The sequence below is a fragment of the Dipodomys merriami genome, unplaced genomic scaffold (assembly GCF_024711535.1).
Source record: "Dipodomys merriami isolate MVZ:Mamm:240054 unplaced genomic scaffold, mDipMer1.0.p SCAF_19, whole genome shotgun sequence".
NCBI lineage: Eukaryota > Metazoa > Chordata > Mammalia > Rodentia > Heteromyidae > Dipodomys > Dipodomys merriami.
Window position 1 is genome coordinate 14,468,431 of NW_027203270.1, and position 25,895 is coordinate 14,494,325.

General features: G+C 48.8%; 2 protein-coding genes across 2 annotated transcripts; both read right to left on the reverse strand.

Annotated features, from left to right (window-relative positions):
- Positions 1 to 328: 328 nt before the first annotated feature.
- On the reverse strand, positions 329 to 17,902 carry LOC138830384 (trafficking regulator of GLUT4 1). Its single transcript, XM_070026762.1, has 3 exons — positions 17,056 to 17,902; positions 5,726 to 5,858; positions 329 to 2,898 (listed from the first exon to the last, which is right to left on the reverse strand). The coding sequence occupies exons 1-3, from the start codon at positions 17,440 to 17,442 to the stop codon at positions 2,885 to 2,887; spliced, it is 534 nt and encodes a 177-aa protein (XP_069882863.1). The 5' UTR covers positions 17,443 to 17,902; the 3' UTR covers positions 329 to 2,884.
- A 6,225-nt stretch (positions 17,903 to 24,127) lies between these two features.
- Bhlha9 (basic helix-loop-helix family member a9) lies at positions 24,128 to 24,811 on the reverse strand. Its single transcript, XM_070026892.1, has one exon. The coding sequence runs from the start codon at positions 24,809 to 24,811 to the stop codon at positions 24,128 to 24,130; it is 684 nt and encodes a 227-aa protein (XP_069882993.1).
- Positions 24,812 to 25,895: the final 1,084 nt, after the last annotated feature.

A 25,895-nucleotide genomic window follows, 5' to 3' on the forward strand; every position in this document is an offset into this window, starting at 1 on the left:
AAGAACTCTTTCCTGCCCTCTTCTTTCCAGCCCAAGACCTTCCATCTGTGTAGAGAAAAGAACAAGGAGAGGAGGAGACATAGCCAGCATTACCCATTCCTATTACAAATGGGAGAAACTGAGGCACAGACAAGACAGTGACTTGCTCAGAGAAATGCCTAAGTGTGGATCATGGAACCCCAGTGTGCACAGGGTCTGCAGGACCCACTTTTGGCCCTGGGAACCAACAGGCTGAGGGGACTGCTCCCATACCATGACCTCCCTCCCCCTCCCCTGTTTGCAAACCTTTGAATCTCAGCAGTACACACAGACAGGCCAGAGACCACACATGTTTAACTTTATTTCTCTCCATGCCAAGAAATACAGTCACTGATTATGGCAGGGGGGAGGAGGGGGGGAGAGAAAAGGGGAGAGGGAAGAGGGAGAGAAGCAGTCTTTGCTCTCCACAGGACTCCAGGAGAGGCTAGTCAGCACCCTTAGCCATGGGAGGACCACCATATTCATGCAGCTGAAAGCTGGACCAAGATGGAGATAGAACAGAAGGGCCACTGCCCCTCTCCACTTCAGCATAGTCTGGAGATGCCAGACTGCCTATGACCTGGTTCTGCTGGAAGTGTCCCTCTGTCCCCCTCCCTGGGGATGGCCTCTGGGAGCCCGGGTGGTGTTCTAAGTTGCTCTTGTCAATGAAAGAATGTTCCAGCTGAGCCATTTCCCAGGACTCTGTGCTAGTAGCTTCACTGACTGAAACAGGGTTCTAGACTGTTCCGTGCTTCAAGTGTGAATCAATGTATGTGTATGAGAAATGCAGGGCCTGATGTGTAGTGTGGCTAGATGGGGAGAAGGCCCAACATGTGCAGCCTTCCCAGGACACAAAGGTCATAAAGACCCTCTCTGCTTGGTTTTCTCCGTATGGTGATCCCTAAGCTCTCTCCTCCCAGGTCCTGGAGCTGGGGTCCCCAGGACCTAATGGACACCAGCCACTTATAACCCAAACCCTGAAACTGGCTGATCTCCTGGAATCATGGCTCCCTGACCTAGCCTGACCTCCCAAGCTGCATGAACACTCTGCTTTCTCACAGAAAATATGGACAACTTTATTTTGGCTTCATAGATCCCATTAACAAACTCAGCCAGTCCCCACTTTAGGAGTGAGAGAGGCTGCCAGTGGAGACCTGATAGAAATACCAGCCTTGAAGAATCCATGAAGACTTCTGCCTTCTGGGAGTTATTGTAGAGTGTGATGTGTCAGCCTGGGGTTCTGGAGGGGAGGCACTAGGGTCCTGATGTGGGGTAGGGGAATGAGGCCTTGCCAGTGTGGCTGGGACTGGGACCTGTTCCTACATTGAGGGCAGTGACCCTGGTGCTAGGCAAGTAAGCCAGGAGGCCAGCAGGGAAGGTAAAGCTTTTGTGGCTACATCCTGTGCTGCGGAGAAACTGGGGAAGAGGCCCTTGTAGGGGGGAAAAGAATCAAGGAGGGAGACAGGCCTGCTCAGCAGCTGGCATGTGATGTCTAGACCCCTATCTCCAAGAATGTGAAAATATCCCCAAGTTCCCTCATTCCTTACTTTTTCAAATCTAGATCTTTTGACTCAGTCCTTCTCTCAGTTTTGGGACTCTAGATTCCAAAACAATATTCCAAATATTCCAATTATGGCTCAGTCCTTCTCTCTGTTTTATGACTCTAGATTACAAAACTCTAAACTCCAAAACAGCCTGCTGGGTGCTGGTGGCTCACGCCTATAATCCTAGCTACTCAGGAGTCTGAGATCGTGCAGCCTTGAGCTGAAGAGTTCAGAGACAACACCCATACCCTGAGTTCAAGCCCCATGACCAACAAACAAACAAACAAACAAACAAATGCCTTCATAAAATAAAACCCTCTATGGCCAACTATGGTAAGCAGCTCAAATAACTAGGGAATCTGTGGGATTTTCTCACCCCATCTCCAGTCCCACGCCAACTCCACTCCGGGGATGCCAGGCTAAGAATTTAGCATCTGATGGGGCTGGGCTGAAGCCTGCCCCTCCCCTAAGCACAGGGGCCCTTGAGCCCCTCTGCATAGGTTCCCCAGTCTGCACCCTAAGTCATGGAGGAGGTCATAGCAGAAGAGAGCTCAGGCTGGCCTAGGGTGAGTCAGGTCCCAGGAGATTCCCATTGGTGACCCAGACTACATGCTCAGGAGGTGGCGAGAGGCAGACAGGGTTATCAAGGGAACACACTAGAACCAGAGTTCTCAGCAGCCAGCCAGACAGGTCAGTGTGTTCTTAGTCTCATCCTCATCAACTTCTCTGCCCCTCCACGTTGCAGTGGAAGGTTTACCCAGGTAGTGGCTGCCTCCTGGCTGCCTTCTGGCAGCTTCAGCTGGGCTGAGGCTGGGATTACCAGAGGCAGGAGGCACAAAGCATGCATGCAGTCTGTTTCCTCCCATCGAGAAGTCCTACTGCAGACGCCATGAGCCTGTGCAGCTGCTTACCCTACTGTAGGTGATCTGATCAGTGGGGCTGGTTTTCTTCTTGTCTGGCAGTTTATGTTGCTTGATTGGTCCCAGGAAATTGTGAGGATGAGAAACAAGCCAGAGCATTGGGGTCAAAATGCCGGGATGTGTCCGTGAGATTAAACTCGTTTATCCATTGGTTACATAGTAAATTTCATTTCCTTCCTTCCTTCCTTCCTTCCTTCCTTCCTTCCTTCCTTCCTTGCTCCACATATTCCCATCTGGTGTGGGCTGATAATGGGGTGTCTTGGGTTTTCCTCCAAGATTGTGCTTTTGGAGACAGGTGGCTGGCTACTTGGCAGCCACCATCCTGCCATCCTGTGGTATGTAAAGTATGTGGTTCAGAGCTGGCCAGTGTCTGCTTCTGCTAGCATGGCTCCCTGCTTCCTTCTATTTACTGTGAACTGTAAAGAAAGAGAACAGTTAAGACAGAACAGAGCTCAGAACATTGGGAATTCAACAATTCGAGGGTTTGGTTTTGTTTTTCTAATGGGAAATGGTAACAGGGATAAGGTAGAGGGGCCCACAACCTCTTTGGTTTAGAACTCTTGGTAGAAATGAACTCCTGTCAATGAAAGAAGACTGCGATTGATTCCTCACTGCTCCTACCTAGGCCAATTAAAATCAGACTTGGCACTTCTGGTTTTTTTCTTTGTTTGTTTTTTGTTGGTTGCGGAGCCTGAACTCTGGGCCTGGGCATTGTCCCTCAGCTCTTCAACTCAAGGCTAGCACTCTACCACTTGAGCCACAGTGCCATGTCTGGCTTTTTCTGCTTATGTGCAAGGCAAGCACTCTACCACTGAGCCACATTCCCAGCCTGGCACTTCTGTTCTAACTATTGACAGAGGTACTTTAAGGAGGCCAATCACAGGTACTGTTTTGTTCTCCTACCTCGTTACTGGACTGGTCAATATATGTACTATTACTATGAGCACTGTTAGTGCTTCTGCTTGTCACCTTGCCACATCACGGGAGCAATCCTGCCTAGAGACAAAGCCAACACACTGGAAAGCAGGGGAAAAAATGAGGCAGATTCCTGTCACTATTCTCTGAGAACCTTGTCACACTTTTGTTCAAAAATTAACACACAATGCTGAAACAATTTATGAAAGTTAACAGATTTCCTTTGCTAATTTGAGTTCAGAAAGTTGTCTCTTGACATTGAAGAGTCCTGCCAGGCACTGATGGCTCCTGCCTGTAATCCTAGCTATTCAGGAGGCAGACATCTAAGGATCAAGATTCAAAGCTAGCTTCGGCAAAAAAGCCTCTGAGATTCTTTTTTTTTTTTTTTTTTTTGTGGGTTGTGGGGCCTGAACTGTGGGCCTGGGCACTGTCCCTCAGCTCTTTAGCTCAAGAGTAGCACTCTACCACTTGAACCACAGCTCCACTTCCGGGTTTTTCTGCATATGTGGTGCTAAGGAATCGAACCCAGGGCCTCATGCATGCAAGGCAAGCGCTCTACCACTGAGCCACCTCCCCAGCCCTCTCTGAGATTCTTTTTTTTTTTTTTTTTTTGTAGGTCGTGGGGCTTGAACTCTGGGCCTGGGCGTTGTCCCTTAGCTCTTCAGCTCAAGGCGAGCGCTCTACCACTTGAGCTACAGCGCCACTTCTGGTTTTCTGGTGGTTTTATTGGAGATAGGAGTCTCACGGTCTCTCCTGCCCGGGCTGGCTTTGAATCGAGATCCTCAGATCTCAGCCTCCTGAGTAGCTAGGATTACAGGCTTGAGCCACCAGCGCCCGGCCTCTCTGAGATTCTTATCTCCAATTAACCACCCTTGGTGCTGTGGCTTAGAGTGGTAGAGTGCAAAAAGAGCTCAAAGACAGAGCCTAGGACCTGAGTTCAAGCCCTATGACTGACCAAAAAATGAAAAAAGAAAGAAAGGAAAAAAGAGAAGGAAAAGAAAAGAAAAGGGGAAAAAAAAGAAAGTCTTGGCTAAGATGACAAATAGAAGGGCAAGAAAAGCCTAGGGCCCTGAGCTAGTGGCTCCTGCCTCTCAGACACCTGCAAGCCCATCAGCCTGCATTAATGAGGAAGGACACGGAGGCTCTGAGAGGTTATGAAGCATAGGGAGACGGGGATTCTGAACCTAGGCTGATTGCAAATCTGTATAATTCCTTCTCTCCTGCCAAGGTTACCCATGACCCCAGGGCAGATTTCCATTCAGTGGGCCTCACATGGGACCTGTGGATTCTGCAGATGGTGCTCCAGCTGCAGACCCATGAAGAACTTCTTGTTTTGTTTTGTTTTGTTTTTGTCAGTCATGAACCCCCGGCCTGGGCTTTTTTGCTAGCACTCTACCACTTTGAGCCACAGCTCCACTTCCAGTTTTTGAATAGTTAATTGGAGATAAGAGTCTCCTCACAGGGACTCTTCTGTCTGGATTGGCTTTGAAACCTGATCCTCAGATCTCAGCCCTCCTGAGTGGCTACAATCATAGGTATGGGCCACTGGTGCCTGGCTATGGTTGTTACTGGTTTTTTTTTCCTTTATAAGTGTGCCTTACATCACTGTACTTCATTATAATAGAATTCGAATTATTTGATTATATAATTATAATATTTATATATAATTATAAATATAAATAATATATATATATTATATATAAATAATTATAATTATTTGAATATTATATGAACTGGTTTGGTGAGGCACTTATGATCCCAGTTACTTAAGAGACCATAGATTTCTATCCATGGATCTAGGTGATAATCTGTAGGTCAGGGTCTAAGGCAAAAATGTGAAACTCTCCCTGAAAACAAAACAAAACAAAAGGCTGGAAGCATAGCTGAAGCAGTAGAGCACCTCCCTAGCCAGTGCAAAGCACTAAGTTCAGACTCTAGTATGGAGGATAGAGAAAGGATTCTTCTGCCGAGTTGGCTTCACTGGGCCGCCCCTTCGGGTGCTCACAGAGCACTGATTCCTGACTTCCTGCCTGTGCATGGTTTGCTTCTGGTTTGCCCTGGCTGTCTCAGCAAGCAGGCATATGCATCATTTTACAAAGATGACTCACAGCCTTCATCACACTGGGGGGCTTCTTCCTGGTCCTTGATTCATGTGCCCAGCCAGATAGGACTAGGGAGATCAGACCTGAGACTAGAGCTTATAGCCTCTGACTCCTAAGGAGGCACTGCTGGGGTTGGAGCCATTGGAATGCAATGTATTCTCCTCTCCATCCCCACTCACTGCAACTGCCTTAGGGGCTCCCTTTGCTCCATACAGCCAGGCCTCACCTGCAAAGTTGACCGTGACAGCCACAATGATGATCACGATCCCCAGGATGATGAAGGTGATGCTAAGCAGCCTAGCCAGACGGCCAAGCCTCCGGGCCCCGTCCATGTCTCCTTGTTGCACGCTGCTTCGAGACTGCAGAGAAAGATGGCAGAGATCTCAGGAAGGCTGTCCACCAGCCCCACAGCTGGTGGCAAGCCGGCAGTGGCCTAAATGCCACTGTGTGCCACAATGTCCCCACTGCCACCCACACTTTAGCAGCCTCCTCCTGGAGAGTTGGCCTGTGCCTCTGTGTGATCCCAGACCAAGCCTAGTTCTTGGTGGCAAGGGACAGCTGGAATCAGAACCAAACAATGCAGGGTGCTTCCTCTTAGGATAGTTCATGGCAGAGTGACAATGGCAGGTGGTATGATAGAGAACCAGAAGCTGGGAGGAGGGACCTGGTTCCAGGACACCTTGTAGGAGCCCACAGGCCACAGCCCCTCTCCCCCCCCACCCCCCCGGGGTCCAGCTCAAAGTCAATGTGTGTGGTTTTTTGTTTTGGGGGATTTTTTTTTGGTCGGTCATGGGGCTTGAACTCTGGGCCTAGGCACTGTCCCTCAGCTCTTCAGTTCAAGGTGAGCACTCTACCACTTGAGCCACAGTACCACTTCTGGTTTTCTGATGGTTTATTGGAGATAAGCATCTCACAGACTTTCAACCAAGCTCCCCCATCACACAAGAAAGCCAGGGCCAGAGTAGGGGAAACTGGCCTGTCCTTGTTCAGCTCTGTTTTTTACCTTGAACTTAGTGAATCTGGTGAAATTGGGTGGATAAGGGGGAGGGGGCCCTGAGCAGGCCTTGGATATCTTGGTGGGAAGTGTGTGTGGGTATCCAGCCTTAGGACCATGTCTGTGATGATCTGCAGTCATCTGCAGGACCAGGGCTGAGCCTAGAGTCCTCATCCCGGAAACTTTCTGTTCCTTTTATGCTTTGTGGACTTGCCTTAGCCCTCTATGGACAGGTACAAACAAGAGTCTCCTAAAGTGGGCCTACTTCAAGCCCTCAGACCAGCCATCCAGTTACTTCTGATTTTTTTTTTGTCAGTTGTGAGCTTGAATTCTGGGCCTAGGCTCTGTCCCTGAGCTCTTCAGCTCAAGGCTGAAGAGCTCTCTCCCACTTGAGCCACAGTGCTACTTCTGGTTTTCTGGTGGCTAATTGGAGATAAGAGTCTCACAGACTTGGGGCTGGGAAGGTGGCTCAGTGGTAGAGTGCTTGCCTTGCATGCATGAGGCCCTGGGTTTGATTCCTCAGCACCACATAAGCAAAAAGAAAAAAGCCGGAAGTGGCGCTGTGGCTTAAGTGGTAGAGCACTAGCCTTGAGCTGAAGAGCTGAGGGACAGTGCCCAGGCCCAGAGTTCAAGCCCCACAACCAGACCCCCCCAAAAAAAGAAGAGTCTCACAGACTTTCCTGCCCAGGCTGGCTTTGAACTGTGATCCTCAGATCCTAGTCTCCTGAGTAGCTAGGATTACAGGCATGAACCACAAGTGACCAGCTACTTCTGATTCTTATAGATTGTAGTTAAGTACATGATGATGATGATGATGATGATGATGATGATTATCATGATCATGATGACTCACTGAATGAACCCTTGCTTTGTGCCAGGAAGCTAGCTAAGAGCTAAACTTACTGATCTCATTTGGCCTCCAAATATTGTCTCCCAGATAAATAAAGTTGAGGTTTGGGGCCATGACCTTGCTCTCTCTGCTCTCTTGATGCAGGGGCCTCCACCATCAGGGGCCCATCCCTTTCACTGCTCAAAATCCTAACCAATCCGCCCCAGCTGCATTTTCATGCTAAGCAAGTAGTAGGACAATGCCACATCTGATGCCATCTGCATCTCACCTGGGTTCTCCCCCCACTGAGCCACACCCCCGGAGTCTACTCTCAAAGTCACAATTCCTCTGCCATCCACCTTGCTAATTAACTGAGGGGCAAGGGGATAAAATGATTGGATCCTGGCTTCTGAAAGACCCCTTGGACCATTGTGTTGGGATCCAAGGGGAGAGTAAGTCAGGAGGTATTGCAAGCATTCAGTGAGAGCCAGCTATGAAAGCTCAGTCCTGAATTCCCAGGATTTGGGATGCTGAGGCAGAAGACAGGGTGATCAGTAGTTCAAGACCAGCCTAGGTTTATATGACAAGACTCTATCCTCCCCTTCCCCCCCCCCCCCCCCCGCAAAAAAGAGCTGGGTGCTGGTACAGGCCTATAATCCTAGCTTCTTAGGAGGCTGAGATCTAAGGATCTCAGTTCAAATCCAATTGGGCAAGGAAATCTATGAAACTCTTTTTTTTTCTTTTCCTGCCAGTCCTAAGGCTTGAACTCAGGGCCTAGGCACTGTCCCTAAGCTTGTTTTGCTCAAGGATAACACTCTACCACTTGAGCCACAGAACCACTTCTGACTTTTTCTATGTATGTGCTACTAAGGAATGGAACCCAGGGCTTCATGCATGCTAGGCAAGCACTCTACCACTAAGCCACATTCCCAGCCCTTTAGTGCTAGAATAACAGCCTTGAGCAAAAAAGCTCAGAGACAGCACTGAAACCCTGAGTTCCAGCTCTGGGACTGGTACACATAATAATCAGGGAGATGTTGTGAGCAGCTGAGGCAGACTTGCCTGCTCATTGTCTTCTATGGCTCTCAGATGACCTTTACACTTCCTGTTTGTAATCTTTTTCTACTCTTTTCTACAACCCCGCAGCCCAGCTAATTGGAATTGTGAACAGTAGCCCCATATACCTGTGTACTTTCCAGCATTCCTGCCTCCCCAAACCACCACATGCCAACTGCATCCTCATCCTTCCAGAGTAGGTCTACAGAACCACTGATGGGCAGGCAAATGGGGTGTTAGAAAAAAGAAGCTTGTCCAGGGCATGGAGGAATGGCCAGAGGACAGGAGAGAATGGGTGCCAGGGTATCCTAAATGGAAAGTGTCAAGGAGGGTGGGGCCTGGGGGAGGAAGCTAGCAATGAGGAGAGCACAGAGGAGCACTGGGGGAGAGATCTCCAGCCAATCCTGGGGAGAGAGCCAGGTGCAGTGGTGAGCAGGAATGAACAAATCTAGCAGCAGGTGGACATAGCTGTTAGAAGCTTAGCCATGCATGGAGGGGGAAGGGGCTTTCTTCAAGAGGGAAGGAGGAAGATCTAACAAAGAGGCAAAGGGTAACAAGACAAGGAGTCACCGGGACTGCCCACAATGCCCCAGGCAGCAGAGAGAAGCTGTGGTCTGACCTGAGACCCAGTGATGGATTGTGGACAGAGGAGGTGAGCCCCTGTTTCTAGGACTTGGAGGAACATTGGCACAGGTAGACTCACACCTCCATGGGTCTAAAGGTGGGTCTAGGCAGGAGGTTGTGTTTATACTGGGTGTCAGGAATCTTAGCAACATAGGGCCAGTGCCATCCAGCAACAGGAGAAAAGAACATGGGTCTGAGCCGAGGGAAGGCATGAGTGGGCTCAGGATTTAGCCCATCTTGAGACTCTGAAGCTCAAGGTGCAGTCCCCATCTTGCTGACAGAGCCATCTGGATCAGGATTAAAAAGAAAGTCAAGCCGGACACCAGTGGTTCAAACCTGTAATCCTAGCTACTAGCAGGCTGAGAACTGAGGATTGCCCAGGAAAGTCTGTGGGACTCTTATCTCCAATTAACTACCAGAAAACCAGAAGTGGTGCTGTGGCTCAAGTGGTAGAGCGCTCACCTTGAGCTGAAGAGCTGAGGGACAGTGCCCAGGCCCAGAGTTCAAGCCCCATGACCAAGAAAAAAAGAAAGTCATACTGGGCTGGGAATGTGACTGAGTGGTGTTGCTCTGACATAGCATACAGGAGGCCTGAAGTTTCATCCACAGCCCCACCAAAAATAAAAAGCAAAAATAGAGCATATTTCACAGGTCATGGAAAAGCAGTTAATCCGCATCTCCCTATGTCTCACATCATTCTCTTCTTTCTTACCAGCTTGTGGCATTATTTCTTTCATCTGTGTCTCATCCTTCTCTAGACTGTATGTTCCATGAAGGTAATCTCCATCTTGGTATCCCTCACATCTAATGAAGATCAGGCCCTAGAAGGTTCTCAGTAAATGTTTAAGGAAGAAAGAATTTAAAGGACAAGAATGAGAGGAAAGCTAGGCTCTGGTGGATCATGTCTGTAATCTTAGCTACTCAGAAAGCTGAGATCTGAGGACCAAGGTTCGAAGCTAGCTGGGGCAGGAAAGTCTGTGAGACTCTTACCTCCAGAAGTAGAGCTATGGCTCAAGTGGTAGAATGCTAGCTTTGAGTGAAAGAGTTCAGTGACAGAGTCCAGGCCTAGAGTTCAAGCTCAAGGACTGGCAAAAAAGAAAGAAAAGAAAAGAAAAGAGGAAGGAAGGAAGGAAGGAAGGAAGGAAGGAAGAAAGAAAGGAAGGAAGGAAGGAAGGAAGGAAGGAAGGAAGGAAGGAAGGAAGGAAGGAAGGAAAGAAGGAGAAAGAATAATGAGAGCAAAGTGACTTATAACCTTTGAACTTAGCCAGTAGAATGTTCAAAGTAAATAGATTCATGAAAGAAGTAAAGTTAAGCCCAGCACTCATGGCTCACAACTGTAGTCTTTCTAGCTACTCAGGAGGCTTAGATCTGAGATCCAGAGTCAAAGCCAGCCTGGGCAAAGTCCAGGTGACTCATCTCCAGTTAACCAGCAAAAATCCACAAGTGGAGGTATGGCTCAAGTACTTGAGCAAAACAGCTAAAAGAGGCCCTGAGCTCCAGTACTGGCAGGAAGGGAGGAAAGAAGGAAGGAAGAAAGGAAGGAAGGAGGAAAGAAGGGAAGGAAACAAAGAAAAGCAAAAGAAACAAGAACCAAAGAACTCAGCTGTAAATGCAGCCGGCAGAGGGACAGGAGCAGAATTTGAAACAAGCCCTGTCCCCCAGCACTATAGAGAAATGCCTGTGGCTGCAATATTAATTCAGGACCATGGACAGGTAGGTGTGTGTGTGTGTGTGTGTGTGTGTGTGTGTGCTCATGAGCATGCGCATGCACGCACACGCACCCACGCACTTGAATAGGAGAGAGATGGTCAAAGAGGATGAGTCCCACACACATCCAGCAACCTTACGTCCAGTATCTCCTTTGTCTACAGAGACATGCCAAGCATCTCTTCACACGTGTACCTTTGGGCCTCAGAGACACCACTAAATTTGTAGCCAAATGTAGCCTACTTGCTCAGCCTCCTTGCTCCATGAATGGATGATTGTGTGTAAATGAATGCAAATGTGAAAAAAAAAACGCTGTGTCTACAACATATTAAGTTATGAGGTTACCAAAAAAATGCCTCAGGAAGGAAACATCAAAGTCATTCAATCTCTGTGTTACTCTCCCATGCTTTGTAGGAACAAGCCACAGAAAACAGGCTCCTGGCAGCCTCCTACAAAACCAGTCAGGACTGAGCACCTGCCCCGCATGGTGTAATGAGGGGTGACACTCAGCCCACACTGGCTTAAACCTGAGTTTCCTGCCCATGAAGGATTTTTTTTCCCTTCATAGAAAAATCGGCACAGTTTCACTCACATTAATAATCACAGTGATCATTTCCATTTATTAAGTGTTTATGAAGCAGTTTCAGTCTGCCCTTGTGGTCTTCCCTTTTCGGGGACCTTATTCTTCAGTTAGTATTTCTCCTTTTGTCTAGGCCTCTCTCGCTGGGATCATGCTAAATCCAAGGCTCTCCTGGTCTCCCAGCTTTTTTCTGTTTCCTCTTCAGCTCTGCCCTGGGTATGTTCCCCTCCTCTATTTTCTAGTTGTTGCTTTTTCCCACCTCCCCAATCTCTTTTTCCAGGCCCCAGAGTTCAAGTCCCACAACTGACAAAAAAAACACCTTTCCTGGGTTGGAGGCATGGCTCAGGTGGTAGAGTACCAGCCAATGAGTGAAAGCAAGCATCAGATAGTGAGTTTGAATCCTGGTCTCAGACAAAAACAAAAACAAAAACCCCTTTTCTGTCTGCTTTCCTCTGCCTACTCCATCAGTATTTTCAATACTAGAACTCCAATAGGGCTCCAACATTTTGGGGCTGGACAGCTAAGAACCTGAAGCAAACCTCCCATCTCTCTTTAGCAAATGGCCTGTCATTACCCTTTTTTCTGAGCCTATGGCTGAGCTCAGACTTCTACCATCACTGTCTGGACATGGGGTCTCTCTGATGTAGTCCATTTCCCACAGTGGGGTTGATAGGTTTTAATTGGTTATTGGTTTTAAAATACAAACTGACTGTCCTGCCTCTGTTTAAAACTCCCAGAAACTCCTTACCACCACTAGAATAAAACTGAAATTCCAGCTGGGGCACCAGTGGCTTCCACCTGTAATCCTAGCTATTTGGGAAGCTGAGATCTGATGACTGTCGTTCAAAGCCTTCTACTGCCCAAGGGCCTACCACAGTGCCTGCTCCCATAAGGAGGCACAGTAATTGTTGGGGACCTACATACCTCTACTTAGTTTTCTTAAAACAAGCAACTTGCCATTTGAGTGGACCAAATGAATGACCCAGCAGTGTAACCAACCATGAGAGAGTGTCATTGCCACCTCTCCCCATATCCTGGCTTGCCCTCGATTCCAAATGCCAGACTCAACCCCATTCAGCCTCTTCACTCACTAACCACAAGTGGAAATCTGACCACAGTCTTCAGCCCCTAAACCTACCACAAGAATAAAGCTTTAAAACGCTATATAAGGGAAAGCAGACAGTCACAAAGGGCCATAAGTTATGTGAGTCCATTTATACAGTATTCTGAATAGGTAAGTCTAGAGAACCAGAAAGATTTGTATTTACCAAGGATTGTGAGAGATTAGAGATGTAGAGTAGTGCACAGAGTTCCTTTTGAAAGGGAGGAAGATGTTCAAATGAATTGTGGTTAAATTGTAACTGTCTGTGAGTACACTGAATTACCATTCTGCCATAAAACAAGAAAGGAAGAAAGGAAGATACAAGGAAAGAAAGGAAGAAAGGAAGAAAGAAAGAAAGAAAGAAAGAAAGAAAGAAAGAAAGAAAGAAAGAAAGAAAGAAAGAAAGAAAGAAAGAAAGAAATCCTTTTGGATATGGTAGCTCAGGCCTATAACCCTAGCTACTCAGGAGGCTGAGATCTGGAGGATCTTGGTTGGAGGCCAGCCCAGGCAAAAAGTTAGTAAGGTTCTCATCTCTATCAATAGCTGGGTATGGTAGCACATATCTGTCATTCTAGCTACAGGTAGGGAAGTATAAGTAGAAAAATCACAATTCAGGTTGGCCCAAACATAAACCTAAGGCCCTATTCAAAATGTAACTAAACAGGGCTGGGAAGGCTCAGTGGTAGAGTGCTTGCCCTGGGTTCAATTCCTCAGCACCATATAAGAAAAAAAAAAAAAAATAGGCCAGAAGTAGCGCTGTGGCTCCAGTGGTAGAGCACTAGCCTTGAGCTGAAGAGCTGAGGGACGGCGCCCAAGCCCAGAATTCAGGCCCCATGACCACAAAAAACAAACAAACAAAAAAAAAAACATAAAAGAAGGCTGGAAGTGTGGCTTGAGTAGTAGAGCACCTGCCTAGCAATTGTGGCTTGCTGAGTTCAAAACCCAGGATTCACAAATACTGTTGTCATATGCAACATGAATGGAACTGGAGAAGATATATATATGTTGGTCATGGGGCTTGAACTCTGGGCCTGGTCACTGTCCCTGATCTCGTCAACTCAAGGCAAATGCTCTGCCACTTGAGCCACAGCACCACTTTCGGTTTTCTGGTGGATAATTGGAGATAAGGGTCTCATGGATGCTCCAGCCGGGGCTGGCTTTGAACTATGATCCTCGGATCTCAGCCTCCTGGGTAGCTAGGATTATTGGCATGAGCCACCAGCGCCCAGCTGAAACTGGAGAACATTATGTGAAATGAAATAAACAAGCACTGAGAGACAAGTCCCCTCATGATGTTATTCATGTGTGAAGTCTAAACAAAATGATCTCATAGAAGATGAGACTAGAAAGTGGATCTCAAGAGACCAAGGAACATAGGAGGAGGGAGGGAAGGGGAGCAGTTGATCAGTGTGTGTAGTCACAGTTAGAGAGGGACACAGTAAGACAGACACAGGTAACAAAAAGATACTGTACCTTACAGAAAGCTAGAAGAAAAGATTTTTAAATTTTCTACCATAAAAAAGTAGGAAATGAAACCAGGTACCTGTGGCCCATGCCTATAATCCTAGCTACTCAGAAGTCGTGTGCTGGTGGCTCACGCCTATAATCTTAGCTACTTAAGAGGCTGAGATCTGAGGATTGCGGTTCAAAGCCAGCCCGGCAAAAAAGTCCACGAGACCCTTTTCTCCAATTAACCATCAGAAAACTGGAAGTGGCGCTGTGACTCAAGTGGTAGAGCGCTCACCTTGAGCTGAATAGCTCAGGGACAGCACCCAGGCCCAGAGTTCAAACCCTACAACTGACAAAAAAAAAAAATCCTTGTTACTCAGAAGGCTGAGATCTGAGGACCCTGGTTCAAAGCTAACTTGGAACTCTTATCACCACTTAATCGCCAAAAAGCCAGAAATGGAACTGTGGCTCAACTAGTAGAGCACTAGTCTTTAGCAAAAAAGCCAAAGAACAATGAGTGTCCAGGCCCTGAGTTCAAGCCCTGGTATCTGCACATACATGCGCGTACACGCATGCACACACACACACACACACACACACACACACACACACACACCAAAGCAGTTGTAAATGTTTGGGGAAATATCTGTTTAACTGATTTAAACATAATATGCACATATATTGAAACATTACATGACACTCACTAGAATATTTAATCCTTATGTTTTTATGTATAAGATTAAAATAATTTTTAAACCCATTTGAATCTTAATCTCCAGATGGATCAGTTGTATAAAATGTGAATTATATCTCAATAAAGCTGTTTTGGTTGGTTTGTTTGTTTGTTTGTTTTGGCCAGTCCTGGGGCTTGAACTCAGGGCCTGGGCACTGTCCCTGAGCTTCTTTTGCTCAAGGCTAGCACTCTACCACTTGAGCCACATTCTCAGCCCAATAAAGCTATTTTTTTTTTTTTTTTTTTTTTTTTTGGTCGGTCATGGGGCTTGAACTCTGGGCCTGGGTGCTATCCCTCAGCTCTTCAGCTCAAGGCGAGCGCTCTACCACTTGAGCTACAGCGCCACTTCCGGTTTTCTGGTGGTTTATTGGAGATAGGAGTCTCACGGTCTCTCCTGCCCGGGCTGGCTTTGAACCGCGATCCTCAGATCTCAGCCTCCTGAGTAGCTAGGATTACAGGCGTGAGCCACCAGCGCCCGGCCAATAAAGCTATTTTTAAAACTCCACTATTAGTCAGGTGTGGTGGTGCATGCCTGTAATCCCTGCACTCTGAGGCAGGAGGATCACAAGTTGGAGGGTAGCCTAGAGCTTATATAGCTTCTCCCTCCCTGGTCTCAAAAAATTAAAATAAAGAAAAGGAAAAAGAACTGTAATCCTAGCACTTAGGAGGCTGAAACAAGAGGATCACAAGTTCTAAACTTACCTGGGCTAAGTGAGCTCCTACCTCTAAAACCAAACAAAGTAATTCTACAATGGCTTCCCATCCCCCACAAGGGACATCCCAGCTGCACTTAGCCACTATGACCCCAGCACTTAATGCCTAGTGTTGTTCTTAAGTACTTTACGAGTTCATCTCATTTCACCCTCATAGCTATCTAATGCAGGTGTCCTGCTAATGCCCATTTTGCAGATGAGTAAACTGAGAGGAGTGACTTTCCCAGGATGCCACGGTTCCCTTGTGCTTCTGTCTAGATGGGCACTTCTTGCAATATGTTGTAAGGATCTGTTTACATGATTCTCTGCCTGGCCCACAGGCTCCTAGGACTTGACTGTGGTGTCTGGTATTGTACTGGGTTCCAGGGTCTCAGTCTTGGGTACCCGGTCCCTTTAATAAGGCCAGCTCCCCCCCCCCAGCCCAAGCCATGAACCTGCCCCACCCCCACCCTCACTGGTGACAAATTCTCGAATATGTTTTCTCCTGAGCCCTTGTGTGATTTCCCTCCCCAGAGCCTGTCCTCCTACTAGGGACCTTTCCCTGTCACCAAGAGCTTCTCCCTGCCCAGAGCCGGTGGCTGCACCTGGGGGACCTGGCTCTGTCCCCCAGCTGCTCCCAAATGTGGCAGTAGCACAGGAAGCCAGAAGGTTCCTGTCTCTTAAGCCAAAACCTTGTATTCAAAAACATAGATGTCCTAGCAGCCAGAACCGATCTGACAGGGGCTGGAGGAGTCTCTCCCTGGATGGAGACTGGACTTCCATGATGGAGCCAGAGATATGGGAAGAAATACCAGCAGAGGGACCACAGCCCCGCAAAGGGTTTGGTGACAGAGGATGTGGTACACAGGGTCAGGCCATCGATTCCTGGGGCCCTGACCAGCCTGGGAGCTGCAGCATCTCCTCATTATGATAGTCATCGCCACGCCCAGCCTCTCCCCCAACCTTCTTAGACCACCAGTGACACTGGCCTACATCTACTGGCACTTTTGTGGGACTTTTTTTTTCCCCTGTAAGTAGCTCTCCCTAAAATGGCTTGGCTTGGGGACAATCTGATGAATGGGGAGCCCTTTGAAAGTAAAAATTCCCCCCTCACGCCCTCTGATTCCCCAAACTTCCACTCAGGTCTAGACTTCCCTGCTCTAATGATGGATGGCGAAGTGTGGGTAAGCACGAAGTCCAGAGGGGCTTTGGGGGAACTCAGCAGAGCCAACGCCCTCCCCTCCCATGTGTCCCGAAAGGGAGCCAGCCACCCAGGCCTTTGATCAAACGGTAGGGCAGCTGCTGCCCGCTCTTAGAAACAAGCTGGCAGAGGCTGGTAGAATGCCCAAGTGGCCCAGGGGACCTCTTGTGTGTCTACGGTCCCTGGGACCTTCTTTGGGCTCAATCTTTGTGGACCTAGAGTTCTTATGAGGAAAAGCTCTACTGAGGATGGCCCCCCACCCTGTCATCCAAGTAGACAAGCACCCCCTGCAAACCTGGCTGTATTTCTGCCCTAATGTCCATAGCTGCAAGCAGTTCTCCAAGGCCCTCTCCCCAGCAGGGATGGGGAAAAGTCAGACTATGATGCCCAGGACAGAGATGAAAGGGACACAGAAGAAGTTTTCCCTCCCTAAACCTCTCTTGAAGAGAGATGAGGAAGGGTCTGCCACCAAGCCCCCAGCACCCAGCTGTCTTTGTTCAGTACCCTGCAAGCTTGTTGAGTGCCTGCTTGGAGACAGGCCTGCCCATTCCTTGAACCCAGATCCTGTCCCCTAACAAAGAGTACTTACCATTATAGAAAAGATGAGAGGGATGAGGTTGAGGGGCCAGACGGGGCAGAAGCAAGAAGCGATGGCAAGGATTAGGTAATCTTTAGGGGCCTCTTGGTCCTGGGCATAGGAGGTGGTGACGATGGAGGATGCCCGCCGTGAGCTGACACGGGAAGGGGAGCCGGGGTGGGAGGTCTCCCGGTGCACCTCAGAGATCACCTTGAAAGGCAGGCTGTGCCCATTCTGCTCCAGATCCAGAGCCCCTGACAGAGACTTGGACAGATTCAGGGCTGTGTCCCCCTTGTCCTCCACCTTGGTGAGAAGCTTCTCCATCTCAGGCAGGTCCAATGGTGAGGTGGAGCCCAGCTCCTGAGACCGTGTAAACTGAGGCTGCACTGGATTGGCCATGTTGGACCAGGTCTTAGGCTCAAAGCTTGCACAGGGGCTTCAGAGAGACCTCAGCATACCATGCCCCCGCCCACACTGAGCTGGGGAGAGGGCTGTCTCCAGGGCAGGAGCAGAGATGCCACCCCAGGGACCCAAGAGGCCAGTGAGGTACGCCTCCCAGAAGGCTTGGAGGGGCTTCTCAAGGCCAGCTGAGCCGGGAGGCCAGGGTCTGCTGCCTCCCTGGCGGATGCCGGAGCTTTCAGCTCTGTTCAAGTTTGAGGCCAACTTTGCCAGTGCTGCTGACGGCACAGATGGGCGGGGAAGCAACAGAAAGCCCAGAGAGCAGAGAGAACGCTCCTTTCCAGAGGAAGGCTGAGACAGAGAGGCTGGTGTGTGTGTGTGTGTGTGTGTGTGTGTGTGTGTGTGTGTGTGTGTGTGTGTGTGTGTGTGTGTGTGTGTGTGTGTGTGTTTGTGTGTGTGTGTGAGAGAGAGAGAGAAAGAGAGAGAGAGAGAGAGAGAGAGAGAGAGAGAGAGAGAGCAGCCTCCCTCCCTTGGCCCTCCTTGGAGATGCCTTTTCTTTTCAATTCCCCTCTCCCTAGAGAACCACCCATAGGCAGCACTCTGCCTCTGCCCCAGCCTCGCCTGGCCCAGCCCAGCCCAGCCCTCAGGGATTCAAGCCAGCCTCTGGTTTCCAGCAGAGACTCCTCTGGGCCAAGGGTTCTGGATGGGGGAAAATGACTGATCATAGAGACACAGGCCTCTGTTTCTTTCCTACTGAACTGTATTTTGCGTCCTCATGGCTTCTGGGAAATGTTGGACCCACCCAGTATTCCACCCAGATCTTTGCCCTCAACTCCTAGAGACCAAAGGTTGCCTCCTGACTCAGGAGGGAAGGGGAGATATGGACACAGCATGGCCCCAGCCTTGCCTGGGCTTCAAAGCACCTTACCAAGGGGTGGGGAAGGGTCTGCAGACCCATGGAGGCTTTCCCATTATGTTCAGAAGCAGTCAATGATGCTGGCTCCTGAGTGCCTGGAGTCCCTCTGATTCTCTCTATATCTTTATTCTCTCTTGCTTATGTTCCCTCTCTGTGTTTTTGCCTCCTCTAATCTCTACATCTTTTCTTCTCTGTCCCTTGCCTCTCTCCTTACCTTGCTTTAAAAGAGTCACCTGGAGGCAAAAGGGGTAGATGGGTGGCATGGGTAGGTATGTGGTTTGGTGGAAGTGTAGGAAATTATTTAAAATTCTAAGGACAGCTGGTATGGTAGTACTGCCCTATAATCCAAGCTATTCAAGAGGTGTTTGAAGGGGGACTAAGTTCAAGGCCAGAAAAAGTTAGCAAGACCCTATCTCACAAACAATGCAAACAAAAAAAAGGGGGGCTGGCTCAAAAGTTACAATACTACATGTACAGTGGCCTAAGCTTAATCGCCAGTGCTACAAAAATAAAATAAAATAAAAGAGGAAGGTCAGGACCTAGAAGAATCTCAAGATCATTGTTATAATATTATATATAATACTATATATTATATACAATATAATAACCTCAAGATTATTGTTCTAATAATTGAGAAACTGAGACCCAGAATTGGAAAGAGATACTTATCTCCAACTGCATCCCAGTAAGACTTCAGCCACTGACCACCCAGGTTCTGGGGCTTGGTTAAATCTGGCTGTGTCCGTGGGGAGAAAAAAGTTTGGGGTTATACATCAAGCTGGCCTCCGAAAGGCTGCTTCTAGTAAAGTCTGAGTCAGATAGATGGAGAGACAACTGGCAGGAGGAATGAGAGGAAGGAGCACAGGGAGAGGAGCCACACACAGGGCCCCCTGAGGTGGCAGCTGGAGAGCTAATAACACTTAGCAAGCCAGGTGCCTACGGCTCATGCCTGTAATTCTAGCTACTCAGGAAGCTAAGATTTGAGGATTATGGTTCAAAGCCAGCCTGGGCAGGGAAGTCTGTGAGACTCTTATTGCCAATTAACCACCAGAAAACCCAAAGTGGTGCAATGGCTCAAAGTGGTAGAACACTAACCTTGAGTGCAAAAAGCTCAGGGACAGCACCCAGGCCCTGAGTTCAAGCCCCACAGGGAAAGAAAACAAAACAAAACACTTGGCAGCTAATAGATTTTGAAAAGGTTGGTAACTTAGGCCCAAATTTCAGTTTTGAGAATTAGCCTCTGATTTCAAGTTTCCAGAAACATGTTGATGCCTTGAAAATAGGAAGGTGCTTTCCAAGGGGGGGGGGGGGTTCTTGGCACTGCCAGGTGCTGTCCTCTGCAAGAGCCCAATTCAGTAACCTCCAGCCATACGTAACTACTGAACACTTGAAATGTGACTAGTCCTAATGAAGACATGCTGTAGGGGAGAAATACACACAGGATTTAGAAGATTCGAAAGAAAAGTAAGTGAAAGATCTCACTCAATTTTACCTTGATATCATGTTAACATGATGGTATTTAGATATGTTAGGCTAAATAAAATGCTAATAAAATTAATTTCATGCTTCCTTTTTCCTTGTCCTTTTTAATGTTCCTGGAGCAAAACTGGAAATTAAAAATGAGGTTATCATTATATTTTCATTAGTCAACACTTGCCTAGAAGACAGAATGAACCAGACATAAAGGGGTCTTTTTTATTTAATAAAAAGAGAAAAGGAAAAAGCCATAAAGTCCCCAGAGTGGCCTGTGGCAGTGAGGTTGCCTGGTTGGGCTGGGACTAGGGGCACCTTGGGAACTAGATCTGTTTCATCAGGGCAGACACTGTGTTTACAGTGCCACCTATTGGATGATGATAGAATTGAGGTGGGTACCAGAGAGGAGGCAGGGAAGCAGAAATAAGGTGTTGGGGCTGCCCAGTCCAACCCAACCTACTCCAGTCATCAGTGGCCCTGGTGAGTCTCTATCTAGATTGTACATGGAGGCTAATGGATTATATTCACCCTATAAAGTGGACTTTGTCTTGCACAGTATTGACTCACACAATATCAACGCACACATTGCTATTGGGGCTTGAACTCAGGGCCTGGGCATTGTCCCTAGGCTTTTTTTGCTCAAGGCTGGCAAAAGAAAGTAGAGTCACAGCTCTACTTCGGGCTTTTTGGAGATAGGGCTTTTAGATAGAAACATCATAGATTTTTCTGCATGGAGTAATTTCCAACTGTGATCCTCAGATCTCAGCCACCTGAGTAGCTAAGATTACAGGTGTGAATCACTGGCACCCAGCTAGCATATGTTTATTTGTATAAATTATTGCATATAAAACTTGTGGTTACGGGCTGGGAAAGTGGCTCAGTGGTAGAGCGCTTGCCTTGCATGCATGAGGCCCTGGGTTCAATTCCTCAGCACCACATAAGCAAAAAGAAAAAAGCCGGAAGTGGCGCCGTGGCTCAAATGGTAGAGCGCTAGCCTTGAGCTGAAGAGCTGAGGGACAGCGCCCAGGCCCAGAGTTCAGGCCCATGATGGGACCCAAAACAAACAAACAAAAAAAAAACTTGTGGTTTCAAACATAACATGAAGATCTTGAAATCCTGGGATAATTTCCTACAGAAATTAAGTCAGCTCCTTGGTCAACTCCCTGTTCACGTGGACAGCCTGCCAGAAGATCTGAGTGGTGAACTTTAGTCCAGCTGGAATGTAGTCTGGAAGAGCCCTGATCTGTAACCTTATTAGAGTGTTGTAATTGTTACTCTCTATCCTTTAAAAGTTAACTCCAGCAAGGCACCAATGTCTCACACCTGTAACCCTAGCTACTCAGGAGGCTAAGATCTGGAGGATCCTAGTTTGAGGTTAGCCTGGAGCCCACATGGCTCCATCTCCAAAATAATTAGCAAAAGACAAGGCTGAAGGTGCGGATTAAGTGATAATGTATCAACCAAGCAAGCAAACTGAGGGAGCATGAAGCCCTGACTTGAAACTCAGAAATGAGGTACTCCTAAAAAAAAAAAAGAGTTAACTTTCTCTACTTGCAATACTATTTGAGTGGGCTGTTAGTATTAATTTTATGAACATACAAGATCTTGTCAGTTTTAATATCTTTTAGTCATAGTAGCTCTTGTGTTTTCCCTTTCTGACATTTTCTTTTTTATTTGCATTTCATGTGCATCATTATACATTTTCCTGTTTTTGGACAATACATCTGGTCTCAGTTGATAACATTCATTTCTTTAATAATCACATACTTATCTTTCCTTCACAGCAATAACTAAGGATACTCTTAAAAAAATTGGGGAGATGAGGGAGTTCCTATTGGGTTAATAAACAGATGTATGTACACACAAATAGTCATATATCTACAATGAATATAATCTAAAAGCCTCAGAGTGCTTCATAATAGCATGCAAGTCTGTTGGTATGTACACTCAAACACATAACCCTAATAAAACAAAGAAGATAGCTGGGAGCTGGGGGTTCATGCCTGTAATCCTAGCTACTCAGGAGGCTGAGATCTGAGGATCGCTGTTTGAAGCTAGCCTAGGCAGGAAAGTCTGTGAGCCTCTTTCTTATCTTCAATTAACCACCAGAAAACCAGAAGTGGTGCTGTGGCTCAAAGTGATAGAATGCTAGCCTTGAGTGAAAGAGCTCATGGACAGCACCCAAACCCTGAATTCAAGCCCCACAACCAAAAACAACAACAAAAACACCAAGGAAGATTATATATTTCAGACTCTATTATCAGTCTTTTTATCTCCTTACAACAACCTTGTGAACAGAATATGTCTGAACAGCTTCCATTTAGTGTTTGTGTGGGCCAAGCACCAAGCTAAGGGCTTTAACCCATTATCTTACTTCATCTGCACAACAGCCTATGATGAAAGCACTCCTGTTAGTCCATTATATGGATGGGGACAGAACGCACAAAGTCCCTATGTCATTTGCCCACAGTTGGTGAGCTTAGAGGAACGCAGTCATCTCCCTCCTGGCTGAGCTTCTGTTGATCTTTCTCAGCCTCATGTCATATTTCTGTCTACAGAGGGCGCTTTGGACATGCTTGGACTATGTGGCTTGGCGAGAACCTTCTTTTAAAGCCTGAGATTTAGAATGCTGAAACAAGACTAAGACTGTGTCCAGACTAGCCTATAATAAGATTATAATAATAAAGTAATCATTTGTGAATACCTTCTAATTACCCAAAACTATGCTATGAACCTTGTTAATCTCACGGCTACCCTGGCATCATTATCCAAGGCAGAGGTGAGAAACTAGAGGTAAGGAACTGACCGAGCAGGAGATTCTGGCTCTTCCTTTTCTACTGTATATCGAGCAGAAAAGAAGGCTCAGGGTCTCAAATTCTGTTCCCGATGAGTCCCAGAGTCCCAGCCTTCCTCTGATCTTTGCCACAGCCTTGACTGAGTCTTGGGGAGCACAGAGGCGTGTGGCTAGGACCAGGATATGTGTGTGTGTGTGTGTGTGTGTGTGTGTGTGTGTGTGTGTGTGCGTGCGCGCGCGCGCCAGAGTGTTGAGGCTTGCAGAAAGCAAAGACCTCTCAAAATCTGGCAGTGCACCTAGTCTCAGCTGTCCTACAGAACCCCCACTCTACCCTGAGTCTATGCCTGTGGGTATCTCTCCAGTATCTGTGGGAGGGTCCCCTATTTTGAGTTGGTTCTTATCACCCTTTCCCTCACCTGGCAAGAGCCCCTCTCTCCAGAGACCAGAAAGCCGCAGCCCTTCCCTGGCACAGTTGACTCCCCAACCCAGCAAAGTATCACCTGCAGCATTAGCCCCATCAACCTGTGGGAAGCTAGACAGGAGGTCATCTTTGGTCATTCTTCAGGTGGGGGCAGCCCTATGCCTCTTCCCCTTTACCCGGCAGCAGCCTGGTTCAGCAGCCACCCTTCCTTCCACATGGATCACAGAGAACATGGCCCACTTTTCCGTGGGAGCTCTACCTGTCCCTTAGGGTACCCACAGGACTTCTTTGCCCCCTCCCGTCTCTGCCCACTCCACTTTCAGCTTCCTTCCCTGGCACTGCCAGACTCTCCTTTCTGGTCAGCCCTCACAGTGGCTCAGTGCAGACTACAGCTCTGCAGGGAGAGTTGGAGGCCCATTGCATCCTCAGCCTCCCAGGCCCTGGCGACTCTGTCCATGTAATGTTCTCCCTCACTCACAGGGCCACAGGAGGAATGCCATCTCGCTATGCTCAGCCACTGCCCTGGGCTTGCTATGAACCTGTGCCCAGGTCCCTACCTGTAGGCAGTAATCCCTGACCCAATGTTCCAAGGACAATCCCCAGCTCTCCAGCTTTAGGTCCTTTGGGCTTCTGGGCCGAGTGGAGCAGACAGGATGACTTTTCATTTTTTTTATATTTTCTGCTTCTCCTTCCTCTCCCAAATCAGATTTGGGGTAAGGGTCCTGGCAGGGGAAGGGGGGCCCTACACCATGCTCTCATACCACAGCAGGTGTCCACACCCACTCCAACACAAGACGCCTTTCCAGAAGCAGCAAGCAAAACAGAGGCACAGCAATACCAAAGGCCACTTTCCAAGAAGAGGTCCAGTCCAAACCTAAGAGTCAGGGAGGATCCTGCTCTTTTTCTCAGAGCTCCCATCCCAGGCTGGGAAACGGGGTGCTGCTCGGGCCCCAGAACGCCTTCCCATCCGGAAGGCAGCTTCCTCTACCGCTCAAGTCGCAGCCTGTTCCATTTTGTATGTACCCCGCCGGCCTGGTCTCTCTTCAGGCCTAACAGTGCTCCGTGTGGCAGTGTGTAGGGGTCAAGAGTGCTGATAGTTCAGCCTGGGGCTCGTTCGCAGATAGTCCCGCGGTGGCCAGGGAATCGATCCAGCAGGGGGACCCCCAGGGCATCGGCACCAGCTTCCTGCGGAAGCCTGGACCAAGCTGGGTGCCTCGATCTCCACCCGGGGCTGTCCCAGGAGCGCGTGTGGGGAGCACGTGGCGCAGCAGGGCGCAGGAGGCGCAAAGCTGAGCGCAGCGGTGCCCGGCCAGGGCCGCAGGGGCGCGGAGTCCTTGGGGATGGTGGCCTGGTTGTGGCACTCCAGGTGGCCGCAGGGCCCCCGGGGCGCGGGGCTGGCCCGCAGGACCAGGGAGAGTGCGGCGATGCGGTGGATGGCCCGGCGCAGCGTGGCGATCTTGGAGAGCCTCTTGCCTCCCAGGTCGTGGCGCAGCGCGCGCCGCAGCGCGTTGAAAGCTTCATTATAATCCAAGATGCGCTTGCGTTCCCGCACATTGGCCGCCATGCGTCTCGCCTTGGACCGCACCGGCCGGCTGCGCTTTCTACCTGCAGCCTCCTCCGCCTCGCTCACGCCGCGAGGAGCGCTGTTTTCCCTTAGCACCCCCAAATCCTTCCCAGCCTCTGGGCAAGAGCCCCCTAAGTCTTCTGCAGAGGCCTCGGCCCCCTTGAGGCCCCGGAGGCCTAGTGCTGGAGCGCCACGGAGCATGGCCTGTTTGAGGCTCTGGCTCGGGGTCCCCAAGGCTGCTGTGTGTGTCTCGGAGTGTTGGCTCCCGATGCAGCTGGACACTCCCTGGACCGTCCCTGGCTTTATGGCACTACTTGGCTCCCGCCCTCCTCATCCATCCATCTCCCTCCTCCTGCTTTATTACCTGCCCCCAGGTAAGTTGGAGAGGGAGGAACTGAGAGGAAGGAAGCAAGCATGCATATTTTTGTACCCCAGACCAACTGCGAAGCCTGGCCACGCCTGCATCCGTCTGCAGCCGCCACAAGGAACCTGGGCTCCCTCGCTCTATTCTGGCATGCCTGTGTTCCACGTCTTTTTTTTTCCTGATTCCAAATGGACTGCCAGATTTGGCCAACAGACCATGCCATAGAATGTTGGAAACGGTGGGTTGGGTGTGTTTTTAAGAACCTTGGGCCGACAGTTCAAAGCCAGCCCAAGCAAGAAAGTTCATGAGACCCTTATCTCCAGTTAATCAACAAAAAAGCCACAAATGGAGGTATGGCTCAAGTAGTAGGGCACCAGCCTTGAGGGAAAAAGCTAAGGGACAGTGCCCAGGCCCTGTGTTAATCCCTATTACCGGTATACATGTGTGCACGAGTACGCTCGCACACACACCCACACACACCTTGAAAGTCTTTGCTAAGTCCTGTGGCAACCACAGAGCTGTCACTGAAGGGAAAGCATGCTGTGCTTACCAGAGGGCTCCATCAGGGAGGGACAGATCTGACCCCGCAGGCCCACAGTACCCTGAAGATGAGCTGAGAGGAGTGTGCAGGTCTTTTCAGCTTCTAGTAGGAGGCTGGCTAGGACTGTGGGTAACCCATTCTGCAGACCAAGGTAGGCTGGGTCAGAGGTAGAGGGTAATGAGGATTTTTCCTTTTCCCTCTGACTTCCCTAGAGTAGCCATCAGGAGCATCCATTGGACTCTGAGGCCCTTGGACAGCCTGGCCTCATCATGCAACACAGTCAGGTGATGATGTGGGTAAACAACCCGTACTTTCACCACCAGCAGCAGCGATTTGAATTTTCAGCAGTCTCCGAGAAGCAATAAGGCTTAATCTAGACA